The sequence below is a fragment of the Scomber japonicus genome, chromosome 2 (genome assembly GCF_027409825.1).
Source record: "Scomber japonicus isolate fScoJap1 chromosome 2, fScoJap1.pri, whole genome shotgun sequence".
Taxonomy (NCBI): Eukaryota; Metazoa; Chordata; class Actinopteri; order Scombriformes; family Scombridae; genus Scomber; species Scomber japonicus.
Window position 1 is genome coordinate 12,749,177 of NC_070579.1, and position 17,574 is coordinate 12,766,750.

Below are 17,574 nucleotides of genomic sequence, written 5' to 3' on the forward strand. Positions count from 1 at the left end.
AAAGCAGAATGCAGTCGCCCCCGTGTGTTCAAGCTGTATTGCATAATATTCTCCAATTTGTTGACCACCTGCTTCCACAGAACGGTGCTGTAGAGATCACAGAACAAGATCAACATATACAGCCACCATGTTCCCATTTCTGCATGTCTTTTATTCTTGTGATAGAATAACTGAATATCAAGCTCTGTCAAGGAAAGAAAGGACTATTAAGGAAACAAATGAGCAAGCCATTTGCTAACTGAGCAGGCACTGTGATAGATAATAGAGAGAAAAGATAAAGAGTGCAATGAAGTGGGAGAACCTGAGATTTTCCCACTTCATTGCACTCTTTATCCCTTCCTTTCTTGAAAACAGGCCCTCAGTGATCCAAAAATAACACTTTTGACAGTGAAGATTAACCTACATTGAAATAAGATCTCAGCGAGCAGGTGATACAAAGCATCAGCAAAGCATCAAACCCGACCGGTAGAAAACCCAAAACCACGTAGTTAAATGCTTGTATTTTCTTTAATGTCAGAATCGTTATTATACATGACATCCCAATGAATTTGCACTTCTTTTTACAATATGTACCACATATAACAGCACCTACATGTTTATTTACACACATTACACAAGATTGTATCACAAAGCAGTGCGACATTAATAAAACAAGTGCCCTGTGCCTCGTTGAACCATCACACTCAAAAGTCCATGACTTGGCTAAAGAAAACATCACAACCTCTTGACTCTTACCATATGCTTAGGTTCACGGGCATCATAACCACACGTCCCCCCTGTAATTTTCTAGGTTTAAAGCTGTTATCACAAGTGTGAAAGTGTTGTAACTCTCTCATCCCCCCCTCCCCCAAAGACAAAAGCATGACGATGCACTTCAAGTTATTATCAAAGGGCCTAATGTAAACATGAAATAGCTAAAATGCAAGCTTTGAAAACACTGTTACTGCGCTTAATGCAAAAATGCAGGAGAACTAGTACTGAGTCAGTCTGAGTATTTTGACGCCGACCAGGAAATAGTGTACATTTGGATTATCTGTAAACATGAAAATACATGAGTAACAGTGTGATTAGAAAATTGCAATTAAGCACGCAGAATAATGGGTATTTGGACGAAGAAAACTTTGTAGCAAATTTATTTTTTTGCTTTTCTAACTCTCGTCAAGCCACTATTTTTTAAGTGTCATCTTGCTCCGACAGTGAAGAAAGGCATGATTATCTGTGTAAAATAGACTGAACTGCTTTGTGATAAAACCCTGGCTTGGGCTGCAAAGAGCAACTAAAGAAAACAAGAGAAAAAAAAAAGATGAATTTATGCAAAAACAGGAAATTATTCGGTCAAGTGGGTGCTGAATTTGCCAGAACCCTGCATCCACAAGCGCACGCACGCACACACACACACACACATTCATTCATTCACTCACCGTTGCACAACAACCAGAGATACTGTAGCAGCTTTCTCAAAAGGCAAAGACAAGTACAACACAGTAAGTGGCAGTTCTGTCAGATAGGCAAACACACAGAGCAGCAGCAGAATGAGATACACACACACACGCACACGCACACACACACACTGCCAAGCGTTTTTTGAGTCGAGCCACACAGCGGGGAGGCAGGTTTAGCCTTTTCCGAGGGGGCCTGGGTTTCAGTCCAGTCCGGTTTGGCCAACACTCCATGGAGGCGGAAGTACGCTTAAGGAATGAGGGGAGGAGTACTGCGAGTAGTAGGCAACAGCCCAAGTTCACGTGATTATTAGATGTGAAGCACGAAAGAAACCCCGACCAAAAACGAAAAGGAAAAAAAAACAATGTCTCGATGCAACATTCTGCAATTTAAGGATCTGAAGAGTGTGACGTGTGCTCACTTAGGTATCAGATCTACTGAGGGGGGGCAACGATATAAACAGGAAAGAAAATAGTCTACAAAAGAACAAAAAACACTGCTATGGAGAAGATGAGTGATACAACAGGAAGAGATGGGGATAAAAATAAAGAAGGGGAGCAATATGTGGGTTTGGTAATAGTTAAGTTTTTTCTTTATTTGTAGCATTGCAACTAAGATGAAAAGGAGGAAGATTTCAATGGTTGGCCAAAGTATCAGTCCTCATCAGCTGTCCAGTCGGCCACCAAGGAGAGGACAGAAGAGGGGGGTATTAGTGGTGTAGGAAAAGTTCAGAGCATCCTGTTACGTTTATGAGTTGGTGAGTCTGTGATGACGTCACTACAGGGGGCAGGGCCTCGTTTGCGATTGGCAGTGGAATCCAAATGGAGCGCCATCTCCTCTGCGATGAAGGTGTTCAGGTCTACATCGTGGAGACCGTTTCTACGACGACTAAGGGACTGGGCCGGATGAGTCGGTGAACCCGGAGGACCGGAGCGGACAGAAATGCTCGCCATGGCACCGCTGAGGCCTGGGAAAGGACAACAAAAATTAACATGAAGCCTCTAAAAACCGCATGGACAGAAGCCTTTCATTCTAATAAACAACTTCCTGTTTGACATGGCATTGTAAACTAACCGTGCAAAGCTATGGCCTCTCTGAAGGGCTGCAGGTCGGTCTCCACGGAGCTGCCTGTCTCTGGGGGCGATGGTCGGCTTGCGGACACCATAGCAACTCTGGGTGGGGCTCGAGCTGTCCGTGGGGGTGGGACTTTGCCACACAGGAAGCTAATAAGGTCCTCTCGTCTGATGGTTCTTCTGCGTTTTTTCACCCAGGCAATTACCTCCTTATTCCTGCGCTGGTAGCCTCTCTGGATCCCCAGGTCGTAGCTCCGCTGACGAGCTTCCATACTCTCTGGCATTACAGAGAGAAAATACAACTTTTTGGTAAATCTAGACACCAGAGTTAAAGTTAACCTACATCAATCACACTGACACACCATGGGCATGATCCAAAACTCCAAACAAATAAGTGAGCCACAACATGAGATGAAGTTAAAGTTAGTCGTTTCTTACCTTTGTACAGGTTAGTGACAGCTGTGGCTGCGTTTTGGAAGGGCACCCAGAGAGAGAGGCCTTGTTGTTGACACACTCTATCTGTGAATAAAAAATTAAAAAAGTTAGTAAGACTCTTGACGTTAATCTTAATCCCCAACTCCCTTTTATAAAGCTCAAATCTCTTCTCTAGACAAATCCATGCCTAATCAACCAGAAACAGTCAAACTTTAATCCAATGCCTGCCTCCAGACTTCCAAAAGCATCATTATTATTATTATATCATGTTGTTCATAACCATAATGATATAAATGTAATGTGATGAGTGTTAATACAGAGATGTTAAGAAGAACAGCAAAAACAAAGATCTGAATAAGTTAAGGTCCTGTGTAGTGCTGCTCCACCAACACATTACTCTTTAACAACTTCAATGTTTACTGCAAGACATTACATCTAATCTGGAGAGGCTGTCCAAAGGGTCTCCTCTGAAATTATCAGCGGGTATTAAATTTCATGAGGACACAGCTGTAAAGTAGCCGGATCTTGCTGAGGAAGGTATAATGACTGTACCTGAACAACTGGTTGGTTGCACAATAATGTAGCTTTTTAAAAAAAGGTCACAGATAAGATATATATATGACGACTTGTTGTGAACAAAGCCTATCATGGACAGTCATTTTAATAGCACAGCAAAATAACTTACTGCTCAACCATTTCCACATCTTTAAAACAGGGGACTTTTTAAAGATGAGTCAGATTTATGAGTGTGTGTGTATGTGCTAATAGCAGACGCTGACGGAGACACAAACCATTTTCAAGCAGCTGAACACCAATGTTGTGTTGTAATGAAATGTAATAGGTGTGTTACGAGACTTCAACAACTACAAAAACACTTTAATGTTATTTCCTTTTTTTTCTCTCGCCATTTTGTCCTGAATATCATCAGCGACAGTGCAATCATGGGCAGAAGTCTATTGGATTATATATAGAAATTTTAAAAAAAGAATAGAAAAGTCTTTCTGTCGTTAACTTAAACCACATCCACCGGTACTGCTGCGACAATTACAGCTGCGTTTGACCGACAATAAATGTTGTTTTTTAGTCGGGCAAACTCCTCCTTGTGTATCGCCATTTTGACGAGCTATGTTAGCTGTAAACGAGGAGAGGGGGGACAAAAACATTTATATATGCGAGTCGTATAGAGAAAATAGAGGAATAACAAACACACATATACAACTTAAGTTAACTTGTGTTTAAGATATTCTCTTAGCTCAGGATGTCTCTCAGTTCGTTTGTATCCCCTCTCTCTCTGGAGGGTCTGTGCCAGCTGGGGCCACTGTGCAGCCTGGTTATCCCGAGACACTGACACGGGGACCGGCTGCTAACATTGGGGCGATGTCTGCTCGGAAAGCCACACATTTATGTTGATTAATAATGCATTTTAAAAGATATATGTTATCCAAGTTGGACTTGGGAAATAAAAACCACGTCTCCTCATGTTGCTGGGGTTTAGCTACCACTGTTAGCCGGTGCCCTTTGTGTCGGATCAATGCTAGCAGGATTAGCTCTAATTAGCTCCGGTGTTGCGGTTTAAATGGTGACCGTGTTAACTGGTGACTTTCTCACATTACATTACGTTACGAGAGGCGAATGAGTCCTCTGAACACAATGCAACTTACTTAAATTATTGCGTATTAAACAGATGAGTGTGTATCCTAAAGGATTAAACTACAATCAAAGGCTTTTTAAAGCTAAAGTCACCAGTTAACACGGTGACCAGTTAAACCGTAACACCGGCCGAACTTCTCTCTCTCTCCGGGGTACAAACCTTTGTAGAGCTGCGCTACCGCCGTGGCTGAGTTCTGAAACAGGTGCCACAGTTTCTGCTGGTTCTGCTCCGTCTCCTCGTCGTTTGGGTCGTCCTGCTCGGCCTCAGCTAAGCACTGCCGTTCCCATTTGGAGAACCAGTGCTCCGGGCCGTGCTCCTGGATCTCCGCTTCTCTCTCCTCCTTCCTCTCCTCCATAGCTAGCTAGTAGCCGACAAGCTAACCTTCGCGTGAAAAAGAAATGTAGGATTGCTTGGTTTTCCGTGGGTACTTAAAACGGGTCTTTCTTCGGTGTTCTGTTGGAGGAGTACGTTACGCAAACCCCTAACAAGCTATACAAAACAAAACAATCGCTGTTAGAGTCGCATTGTGACGCCCAGTGTTAAAAACACACTCAACTAACAGACGCGACGATGACAACACCTTAGAATCTCTGGAATCTAAACCCCGCCCAGTTCCTCACTGAGCTGGGACGTGATTGGCTGCGGCGACGTTCCTCTGCGGTTCTCCGAGCCGAACACGAAGCCTGATTGGACGGTTTCAGAAAAAGGAAAAGGTCAGAGAAAAACAACGTTGGTCCCTCCTCTGCTGCTTGCAGTTCAGCATTCAGGACGACAGGGGGCAGCCGGGCTGTGGAAATGTTGTTTTTTGTTTGTTGTTATTTATTTATTTATTTAATTCTATGGAAATGTAGGTAGTCTCCTTCATCACCTTAACAAACCCCTGTTTATTTATTTATTTATTGTAATTGGGGGGAAAGAGGGAGCAGAACAGTTTATATACACACCGTATAGAACCGTATACATTCTGAATACAAACAATAACAACACAGAACCAGTCATTAATTAATTATCCCAAATAGTGAAATCAGTTACTGTCGGAAGTTTGTGAAAAAGTAGCAGTTTGGATAAATATTGAGCAGAATATTTCCTGTGAAGAGCTTCAGAGATTTCTTGATATTTTTAGGAACTTTTTATACAATTTTCTGTCTTTACTATATACTGTATATTATATATATTTAAGTTTTGTGTGTGTGTGTGTGTGTGTGTGTGTGTGTGTGTGTGTGTGTGTGTGTGTGTGTGTGTCTCTGTGTGAAAGAGAGAGAGAGTGCCTACGTACGTACATACATACATACATACATACATACATACACACATACATACACATTGTAGATAGATAGAACCTTATTCATTTGTACACATACAGGTGTATTTTGTGTAGGCCTACTTTTGTGCAGTATATAAAATATGTTAATTGTATTAGTGGTAGTAACACCATAGTCGTTGTCATCAGAAGAAGTTCCTGCCCCTTTTTCTTTATTGAGTTTGTGTCGTGTCGTTGTGCCATTGGCCATGAATCTGAAATTTTATATGTCAGTCTATCTGTGTTAGCATTGAACCCTATCCAGGACATTTCCCCGTGTTTTAAAACCCCCTCTGACCGTTTATACTAATGAGTATATTGTATAAACATGGTAAACAAAGCATCTTAGGTGCAGCTATCACTGCAGCTGAGAACTTGAGGGGAAAGTTCAATGTCACACTATCTTTTTTGTGACTGGCCATAAGTGTATGAGCCCAGAAGTGAGGGAGTCCAAAGGTCATGACAGAAACTCCCTGGTTATATGCACTGTCGATGTCAGACTTCTCACATCTCCGTTTGGTCTCCGTGACTGTTTGTCTCTCTTTCTGAAACTCTCTTAATTTCCTTCTCTGCTGTTAACACCACTGCATTCGAACATGTCTGGGGGGGAGCAGACTGTTCGTGATGTTGAGGAGTCAGCATTTCAGGAACCAGGGCCAACAGTCACATTCAGCAATTTGCACTACTGTGTTCAGGAGAGGCAACGCTGCTGCAAGAAAGGTCCTGAAAAGTACATCCTCAACGATGTAAGGTAGGACATCATGCTCAACTCCTTTGTGTGTTCACGTATAAAGGGTCTACCATTATATCTAGTTATCAGCAGTATCATCTGGTGGTGAACATATTATAGCAGTCAGCGCTACATAGAGGACATGACACTCATTGTGCTTTCCTTTTCCATTCAGTTTTCCTATTTTTAATCAAATGCTGTAGGTAAGTTATGAGATCAAGTTTGGTTCAGTTTATGGCCTTTTATGTGTTGTTTCATGAAGAGTTCAGGCACGCTGGATATAGAAAAGCAGAGTCAACTATGCTCTGGCAGCAGTCAGATCCTAAGCCAGGGGGGATATATTTACATTATCCATTAGTCTTTTCCCATGGTATTGTGATCATACCTTCGGGCCAGAGTCATCCAAGCAGCATACAGATAGTTAAATCAAGCCATTAAAGCATAAATTATGTTTGAAAAGCACATTTAAAGACATAAGAGATGTGTGTGTTGATACTACTTTGTTTCATCTTGTATAACTATTTTCAAAATAGGACAATATCGATAGTATTATGAATTATATAGATGTCCACTCATGCACAGTGATGGATGCGGTGGCCTGAAAATAATATCTAACACAGATCTAATGAGTGGTGGAAGATCATTCAAGTCTAGATTATTATACATGTAATCTTCAACAACACATACTCAGTGTAATTATAAAGTACAAAAATAAAGTGATTATGAACTATTAAAACAAGAATGCCTCAATGGTTTCAGAAAATTTAAACCTGTTAAATCAAACGTCAGAGGTTCATTTTTAAATGTAACTTGTGAATGAAAGTTTTTAAAGCATGAAAACATGAATGTTAATAATCTATAAATGCCTTTAAAGTTAAAAATGTAAGAGTTCTGCCTGTATATTTTTTTTATTAAAGGAGTTCTCTGTAAATGAATTGATTTGACTTGACTGTCTGACTGGTTCTTGCAGTGGTATCATGAGACCGGGGATGAATGCTATCATGGGCGCCACAGGAAGTGGCAAAACATCGTAAGAAACATGTTTATGTACTCTGACATTATGTCACTGGCACAACCGTGGCCACATAAAAATTAGATTGTCCTTTTCTTTTCCAGGCTTTTGGATGTAATCGCAGGAAGAAAAGACCCTGCTGGACTTCGGGAGGGACAAGTCTTGGTGGATGGCAAGGCCGTCACCTCAGAACTCAGGCTCAGCTCTGCTTATGTGGTTCAGGTACACAAATCCAGTACATACACAAACCCTTTGACATTACACACATTGGATTATTATAACTAGTTTGTGTCACATCATTATCATGTTTCCAGGATGATATCCTGATGGGCACACTGAGCGTGAGAGAAAACCTTCTGTTCAGCGCCAACCTGCGTCTCAACCCTAAGCATCACTCATCCTCAGACAAACGCAGCAGGGTAGACGTCATCCTACAAGACCTGGGCCTAACAGACTGCGCAGACACTAAGGTACGCTGCTGCAAACACAATCAAATACTACATATCACGCACTCTAACTCGGTGGTGGACAGAATACAACAATGTGCAACCCAAGCTTTATAAACTGAAATTTACTAAGATAGATGAGGACAGATAGAAAAACTTTTAAAATCCAAAGTTAATTTAAGAAAAGAAAGCAATGTTAATTGTGATCTTTATTACACAGAATGTATAATCTTGATACTTGTACTTTGTATTTTGATACAACATTATATTATACTATTATTGCATTCTTACTGGGGATAAAAAAGTTTATAGTGTTGTAACTTGTCGCTAACACACGTCGTCTTTGTTATGAAATACTTCCTTTATATGTCATATTCCACAACTGGATGATCCATTACTTTATGGGGGGGGGGGGTAAAAATCTGTAACGTGTCTGTTTTCTTTATTTTATTCACAACAAATAGCTGCAAATCACATTGTGAGGACCATTAAGCCTTTGAGATAAGAAAGAAAACATGCTGTGTGTGTGTGTGTGTGTGTGTGTGTGTGTGTGTGTGTGTGTGTGTGTGTGTGTGTGTGTGTGTGTGTGTGTGTGTGTGTGTGTGTGTGTGTGTGTGTGTGTGTGTGTGTGTGTGTGTGTGTGTGTATGTGTGTGTGTGTGTGTTTCTGTGCAGATAGGGACAGAGTTTCTGCGTGGTGTATCAGGAGGTGAAAGGAAGAGGTGCAGCATCGGGATGGAGCTCATCACGTCTCCTTCTCTGCTGTTTCTGGACGAACCAACCACCGGACTGGATTCTAACACTGCAAACTGTATCATCAATCTGCTTCACAAGTACATCAAGACAAAATTACAATTTCATCTCACATTTGGTGACACATACTCATTATATAAGAAACAAATGACCGAAGTATACATTGCTGCTGAAAATGGTTGGATCAAACAGATGAGGTCATACATTTAACACCCACTTAGGTCATGGCAGCCATTATTGATGACCTGAAAAACTCATTAGCATCTTCATTGTCTACATCTGTCTTTCCTGTAACTATGTGTGCTTAAATAAATTTTCATATGTGTGTCCAGGCTCTCCAGAAAAGGTAAGACTGTCATCTTCTCCATCCACCAGCCACGCTACTCCATCTTCAGACAGTTTGACCACCTGACTCTGATGCATAGAGGAGAGATGGTGTATGCAGGGGCAGCAGACCGTACACTTGAATACTTCACAGACCTTGGTACAGTGTGTGTGTGTGTGTTTGTGTGTGTTATTATATTAAATGACTGTATTGTATTGTCAGCCAGAAATCCCATTGGACATATTTCAGTTGCAGTTTTATATTTTAAAAGCCATACATCATATTTAATATTGATATTATATGACATGAAAATAAAATGTTTGGTGGTGTACCATGTCAGGAGGTTGTTTGCTTTTATAGAGTCGCTCATTACAACATTTTGTGATGTTCTGGTGTTTTATGTGTGTGTGTGTGTGTCTGTGTCTATTTGTACAGGCTATCAAATTGAGTCCTTCGATAACCCTGCTGATTTCTTCTTGGACATCACAAATGGAGAAGCTAAATGCACATCAGAGTCACTCACTGCAGGTATACTTAGATAAAACATTTTTTAAATCATTCATAACTAAAGTAAATAACACCGACAACCCGAACATTCATGTCCGAGCTTGTAGCCAATATTATTCTTAAAGTATTAAGTACTAAGTTTCTTAGTGTTAAAACTGGGACCTGTACAACAGCAACGTCTACCCAAAATAAAACTACAGATTAAGTTGGGAATATTCTTCATCCGTGTTCAGCTTTTCAACTCTAACAACACCCCAGAGATCAACCACATCTCTACACAATCCTTCTACATTCCTAGACGTTTCACCTACAAACCCAGAAAAGTTAATGACTGTTATAAAGGGAACGTTTATCATGTTTTCTGTCCTTATCTGCAGTATTTACCTTGTGTAATGGATGCTCTGTCTTTCCACAGCTGAGGGTAAAAACCCATTGGCCATCAAGTACCGCCAGTCCAAACTGTGCCAGGATGTGATCGAGGAGTTGGACCATGTTTACCAGAGCGTTGCTGAAAGGGTCAAAGGTCAAGACAAGGAAGCTGACTATGTAACCTCTTTCTTCTACCAGGTCAGCCAAATCTAAAAATTTGGTTTGGATAAAACATGTTTGTGATGTTTTGAAAATGATATAAAATCATAAATAAATAATTATTAAGGTGAGATCATTTAAATCTCAGATGTTAATTTTGTGATTAATAGAAACTGGGTCTGAGGTCATGATGTTGTGTCGCAGAGTTTAATGACGGTGCCAGGCAGCTGTTATCATGTGCTTGGCTGCCTGCTGAATGAACTCTGTTTATAACTGTCATCATGCCCATAAAAATATTTTTATTCCGTGTGTGTGTGTGTGTGTGTGTGTGTGTCTGTGTGTGTGTGTGTGTGTGTGTGTGTGTGTGTGTGTGGGACAGATGCGTATTGTCTGTGGCAGGACGGTCTTGAACAGTCTGAGGAACCCTCAGACTTCTTATGCCCAGCTGGCTCTCAATGTCTTTTTTGCTATTCTGGTGGGACTCATTTATTTCCAGATGCCCCTAACACTGCCTGAGGGTTTACAGAACAGGTACAACATAACCTGCAGCAGAACAGACCATTTCTATTTGACTCAGTGTATCTGCTCTATTTCACTATTTTCTCCCTTTTCTATTTTCTCTGAACATTTCTTTCATTGTACCTGCATGATATAGTGCTTCCACTCAAAATTACCTCAAAATGACAGCATATCAAAGCTTTTTTGTGTTTCTGTGGAAGGTTTTCAATGTATCTTCTAGCCCGTTAATGCACACTGTATGTATGCAAAGAAACAAAGGAAAGGCTGCAAGAATAATGGCTTGCGTTGTCAAGGCAAGAATGACAAAAATACCAAAAAAAAGGGATTTTTAAATAAAGGTAAGGTATGCAAGTACTGTGGTATAAAGGCTAAATTAAAATTTGAATATAGTTAATGATTGAGATCAGGTGCCATGATGTAAAGATACTGTAATACCTTCAGCCACATGGGGACAGCTGAAGAAATTATAATAGGATTGTCCAAAGTGGGGCCACAGGCTTTAAGTTAAGTTCAGTAATACTCTCAAATTCATGAAGATAAAACATAGTTTTGCTGTTTAATTATCCATTAGATGGATGCTCTCTAACTCTCTCTCTCTCCCTCTCGCTCTCTATCTCTCAACAACAGGACTGGAGCATTCTTCTTCCTTATCATCAACATGGTGTTTGGAAATCTCTCTGCTGTTGAGCTCTTTATCAATGAAAGGGCGATCTTCATGTGAGTGAAAGATAATATAAATCCTTTACAGTCTCATGTTTTTAAATTTGTTTGTGTATTTTTGAAAGTTTTTGTTCATGTTTGTTGCAGTCATGAGAACTCCAGTGGCTACTATCGTACTTCTGTCTACTTCCTGTCCAAGATATTTGCTGATCTCCTCCCCAACCGCATGATTCCCATCTTTGTTTTTTCAGCCATTGCCTACTATATGATGGGTAATTCACCTGCATGCAAGCACACACACACACACACACACACACACACACACACCAAAAGCACATAGTTTATATAGTCATACTATATAAACTATATATATACTATATAAGTGGCTGCAGCTAGTCTATGAAATAACTATTGTACCCGATCTGCTGTAATTTAGGACTCATGCAGAGATCTTCAAGTCTTTGAAGTTCATTTGTCATTTTACTCATTTTGCCTTGAGTGTGAAAGCAGCAAATTATGTAATGAATAAGGAAGCTGCCCATCATTTTTTCTGCTTTATACCAAAGAGGTTCCAGTTATGAGAAGTAAAATCTAGATGACAGGATTGGTATGTCTGCTGAATTTACTGTATGCTGATTGCTTTTCATGTGGAAGCTTCCATATAAGATTAAACGGAGGATGAAGATACACCAGAGGTTGTTCAAATGCTCAGGGAGTTTTATCTGTCTTGCTATTTACACACAGATGAAGAAAAATTAGGATACATAATATATATTAACAAGAAATTCTGCCTTAATAAGCGTTCTTCAAGTTTCCGGCACCTGTTGCAGAAAAAACCTGAAACTTAAATAAACTCGATTAAAAAAAAAGAACTCAAGAGTCAAAAAGACACTGAGTAAGGCAGAGTTCAAGGCAATATTATAATTACTGTGCATAACAAGAGTAATCTCAGAATGACTTGCATTCTTTATATTATACCCATCAGAGGTGGATCTTATTTGCCCTGACCCTGACCTTTCACTTACATATGACGTCAGCTATGGCCTTGAGTCTTGAAAGTTTTACATCTGTGGCTTGAGTGCACTGCCAAAAAACTTAAGAGTTGCTTGTCATTATGGCATTGAGCACACCTTAAAAAATTAACTGTTACTTGCCAACTTTTTTTAGTATAATAATAATGATTTTGTAGATAACTAGTTCATTCCCCTAGTGAATGATTATATAACTTGATCAAAACTATCTTGATTATATCTGAATCAGGGTTATTATAGTTAACTAAAACTAAAACTAAAACAAAAACTAGCAGTGAAAAAATAATTTAGTAAACTGAAATAAAATAAAAGAGTTTTGTAAAAATTACAAAACTAAATAAAAACTACAATGAACAATGCAAAACTAACTAAAACTAAAGTGAATTGCAGATAATATCAGCTTAGTTTTAGTTTTCTTTTCATTGTCTCCATGGTGACTGTGTTGTGTTCAGTTTGACTTGTAGAGATAACGGGCTAGTACCAGTAGGGAGGACACAACCGCAGTGTCAGCATTATTTCATCCTTTACAGCTTCTACTAATCAAGGCTTTCCTCCTAATACCTGAAACACTAAAAACTAAGACTAAAACTAAATAAAAACTAAAACTACTTAATCACTTGTTAAACTAACTAAGTCCAAAATCCCCCATAGTGTTCAACTGGTGGAGTAACTGTCATTTTCATGCTCAACAAAGCTTTCAGTGACCTGTATGGAGGTGTCTGCATTTTTTATGTGTCTCTAGTAATGTATTCAGAGTTTTCCTTTCCCTTTTCACTTGTCTGCATGTCCACCACTCCTTCAGGACTGAAGCCTGCCTTCCTGGCCTTCCTGTGTTTTGCACTGACGATGTCTCTGGTCAGCCTGGCCGGAGTTAGTCTGGCCTTCCTTGTCTCAGCGAGTGTATCCTCATTTGCCATGGCTAATATCCTCATTGCTCTTCCCTTCGTCTTCATGATGGTGAGACACAAAGACACATATACGCATACACAATATGGTATATATATATCATATGTTTTTTACTAGTATATATTTCTCTCCCTTATCTCTTCTTCATCCTCTTGTTTTAGGTCTTTGGTGGCTTTCTTGTCAATCTCAATTCCATGCTGAGCTGGCTCTCCTGGCTGAAATGGATCAGTATCTTCAAATATGGATTGGATGTAAGATATAGAAGATACACAAAGCTGATAAGATAAGGAGGGTGTGGTTGTGAGAATGACATTTGCAGGGATGAATTTGATCTGTCTTATCTATTTAAAACCAGGAAGTTGTTCATCCCATCTCTTTTTCCCTCTCTCTCTCTCTCTCTCTCTCTCTCTCAGGCGACATTCATCAATGAGATGACAGGACAGTTATTCTACAGCAACACCACCATGTGAGTGTTGAGTAATAACATGACCATGACTTAGAGAACAATAACTCTCACACACACACACACACTAACAAACACACTGAGCATGTCTTGTCTGTGCTGCAGTGTCCCAGGAGAGCTGTTTCTGAAAGGCCAGGGCATCGACTACTCTGCGTGGGGCTTCTGGCAGAACCAGGTGGCTCTGCTGGGAATCATATTGGTCTGCATGTTCCTGGCCTATGTCCAGCTGCGGCGAATCAACCGCTGGAAATGATGCCCGTCCATTTATTTATGTATCCATCAACCGTGCACTTTGTCTTTATCTTATTTATTTAACAGGCTTCAAATTAAAACATGTAATATTTTAGAAAGGAACAACAAAGTCTTTATTTTATATGCATGCAAAGCTTTTTAATGTGATTATTTAAATTATTATTCAAAATATTTGTTGAACGTTATACATGGCATCTCTCTCTCTCTCTCTCACTCTCACTCTCACTCTCTCTCTCTCTCTCTCTCTCTCTCTCTCTCTCTCTCTCTCTCTCTCTCTCTCTCTCTCTCTCTCTCTCTCTCTCTCTCTCTCTCTCTCTCTCTCTCTCTCGCTCTCGCTCTCTCGCTCTCTCGCTCTCATTCACACACAAACAAGCACACGTGTTGTAACATTTGACTCCCAGGTGGATAAGCTGCCACTAAGCACACTTGGTCTGTGCACGAGGGAATGTAAAGCATCAGCCAATCCAATGTTTAAGTCCTCACAAAGCTTCTTACGGTCGATGACAGAGGCAACATTAGCTGCACTAAAGAATAGGTACAGAATCTGCATTTTATATATTACATATTTATAAAGGAAGTCTTTTTGAATCTTCACATTTCTTAATTCTCCAGGTAAAAAATAAAACAGTCATTGCCTAAAGCTATTCATCTTTGTAGAAATGTCCCTCTTATTAATGCCATGCACAAATATTGAACATTTGAACATTTTTAGCATAATATACAAGTTTTATAATGGATATATTACCTCATTAGATGCACAAATACTGTAACACTTGATGTCAGGGCAATAAAAAGGAACATACATGACAGAAAAGCATTAAAAATGAACTAATTAAAACTCTGTTTCCGACTTAATATCCCCCTTTAGTAGCTTTAAGGTCTTATTCTACCATGTTTGACAGTATCCTATATTCTGTATGAGATTGCTTCTGCTATTCATACACAGAGTGAACAATTCAAACCCATTATTTTTATGACTGCACCTTTGCATTAAATGGAAATACACACATATATCCTCCAGAGTTCCGAATATTTGGTACCTTTGGAAACTTTTGGGATCTCCATAAGAAATTAGAATACATTGCTATGGGTTAAACAATGTTTGGCTGCACAGCATGAGTTTGTACTGACTGTGGAGAGGATGATGCAGATAAAACAAAATGCTTGTGCCAAAATTCTCTCACAGTTTCATAAAAACATCAGCACTACCACAATTAATTATTAATGTGTCTTAAAAGGTCATTATATTCTCATTGATCCTGGAAGAGAGACACTGCCACAATGCTGCCACCACAAAAACACCTTTAACTAGTCAACACAAAAATTGACAGTTCATTTCCTGGTTGAACGTCCATACCACACCTCAATTAACCAGTACTTCTCATTTCACCTTCAGAAGCTTTTAACGCTGCTTGCACTCCGGCTGTTTCCTACTGTTACTGGTGTGTTCTCCAACCCACGAAGCCACTCAGTACATTTCAGCACCACATGCTCATCCACACCATAGCACCCCTCATCCTCGTACTCCACATCATCATACTTATGCTGCTCGTTCAGTAGTGAGATTTTCAAAATTGATGTTATATCTCCCAGTTCTGCATCACTGTAGTTTTTAGAAGCCACTCTGCTGTTTGGAGCACCGTGTCTCTGCGTCGCTGGTTGATGCCTCTTAGAGATGTTTTCCCTTCTCCGTCTGGAATCTGTGGCACTTCCAGAAACAACAGCTCCACTTCCAGTATTTCTGGCAGCTGAACGTTGATGTCTCTCAGTGTTCCTTCGCTGCAGCAGCAGAACAGCCTCGGGCGTGAGTGTCAGTGTGAAGCGGGCCTCCTCCTGATGCCTGGTCCTGGTTTTCACCTCTGGTTCATTCTTTATAGAGCTGTGGCTCACATGTTTGTGCTGCTGCTTCTTAGACAAGGACTCACCTGAGCTGGAGGCAGGCAAGCTGTCTGAGTTTGTCTGTGATGATGTTAACAGGCGGTCCCTTTTCTTTACATGCAGCTCTGTCCCTGATACTCCTTTGGTGGTTGGCAGACGACTCCTGTGTTGGCTCTTCTTCCCCAGCTGTATGAGGTTCAAAGTCAGTCGTTCCTTCACTGAGCTGCCTTTGTCCTCTCTTGGGACTTTAGTCTTGGATATAGTTGGAGATGAAATGCTGCTGATAGGTTTTTCCTTTCCAGTCAGTCCTGACACAGAGCGTGCAATTGACACAGGTGGTATGAACGGCATTTTGGAAACACACAGGATCAAGTAGGAGAGTAGTTCAGTTTTGCGGTTGAAGTTCTGGAAGGAAAAAGAAGAGGGCACGAGGGAGGAAATCGATTTACTGAGATGGGTGAGAGACTCTGATGCATCTTTGGCCATGCAGGGGTCACCAGTCAGTTAGCTTGCTGCTGCCGGGATCCACCAGTGTTTGAATAGTTGACATCCTGAAGACATCTTATACCTGAACGGCAGGAGGGTGTGGAGAGGCACGCTTCAAAGGGCGTGCATGACATTAGAGGAGGGGTTATAGGTCAGAGGTTTTCTTGTGTCTCACATGCTCATTACTCTGAAGCTCAAAGATCTAAAATAAACCGACTCTTCTAATCCGCTCGTGTCGTCAGCGAGGGCACGTTTACTACACGCAGTGCCAGCACACATGTAGACTTAATCCACACAAGCTGTATTGATGACTAGAGACAAATCTGTGCATGAGTAATGATCCAACACTAGTAAAAGCTAATTTTGTACGGTTGTAGTTTAACCCTTCAACGGTTTCTGCATCCTGAGGGATAAAGTTGATCATTCGACAAGTTGTGGGAGGAGGAGCATTAAGCGTGTGCACTTTATCTCATGAGAAACACTGAAAGGGGGATGAGTTAAGTACTCAGGTCATGTGACACGTTGTCTATATAGGAGTCAGATTCAGAAGATTTCACTGGTGATTTGTGATTAAGCAGAAGGAGCAAACCAGAATAAACAAGGGAAGATATTTAGGTAATGATTAGGGGAGCACTGCAAATTGTGTTTTGCTATACATATATTGTATGTGTGTGCAATAATACATTATGTGAATTAGTGCGATGCGTCTCTCTAGGTGGTCAGTATTGGTGATTTTTTTTTGGGGGGGGGGGGGGGGTGAGCTCCTAACTTCACTACTTCTCCCAATACAAGACTATGTATTGTTCAATACTTTTCACTTTACATTTTGTATGTAGAACATGAAAGTAGCTAACTGATAACTAAAATGTTTGCCAAAAAGTTGGCACATGAACAATTCCAATTAATGTTTGATATTTTTTATACCCTAAATTGGAAATGCATCTTGAAATACAAAAGGTCATTTAAAAAAAACATTAAATTGTGTCATTTTAGCCTAGATACATTAGAAAATTGCAATTAATTAATTTTCCAAAGTTAATGTATGTAGGAGTTAAGTATCATCCATCTGAAGCAAAATATACACAAGGTGCAAACATCCAATGTATTCAAATATTTGTTCCTGGAGTGTGCTCACCATCAAAAAGACAGAACACATGTTGAAACACAGAACACATTTATT

The 17,574-nt window shown here is 40.2% G+C and overlaps 2 protein-coding genes across 2 annotated transcripts; one reads left to right on the forward strand and one right to left on the reverse strand.

The window, feature by feature from the left end:
• Nucleotides 1-488: 488 nt before the first annotated feature.
• On the reverse strand, nt 489-5,168 carry hapstr1b (HUWE1 associated protein modifying stress responses b). Its single transcript, XM_053337568.1, has 4 exons — nt 4,759-5,168; nt 2,952-3,032; nt 2,515-2,790; nt 489-2,407 (listed from the first exon to the last, which is right to left on the reverse strand). Exons 1-4 carry the CDS (start codon nt 4,952-4,954, stop codon nt 2,169-2,171), a joined length of 792 nt encoding a protein of 263 aa, XP_053193543.1. The 5' UTR covers nt 4,955-5,168; the 3' UTR covers nt 489-2,168.
• A 1,327-nt stretch (nt 5,169-6,495) lies between these two features.
• Nucleotides 6,496-14,158, forward strand: abcg2b (ATP-binding cassette, sub-family G (WHITE), member 2b). Its single transcript, XM_053337407.1, has 15 exons — nt 6,496-6,650; nt 7,600-7,659; nt 7,746-7,863; nt 7,956-8,111; nt 8,762-8,919; nt 9,172-9,323; nt 9,600-9,692; nt 10,087-10,238; nt 10,579-10,730; nt 11,346-11,435; nt 11,526-11,650; nt 13,212-13,366; nt 13,477-13,566; nt 13,729-13,781; nt 13,884-14,158. The coding sequence occupies exons 1-15, from the start codon at nt 6,496-6,498 to the stop codon at nt 14,029-14,031; spliced, it is 1,857 nt and encodes a 618-aa protein (XP_053193382.1). The 3' UTR covers nt 14,032-14,158.
• The last annotated feature ends 3,416 nt before the right edge of the window (nt 14,159-17,574 follow it).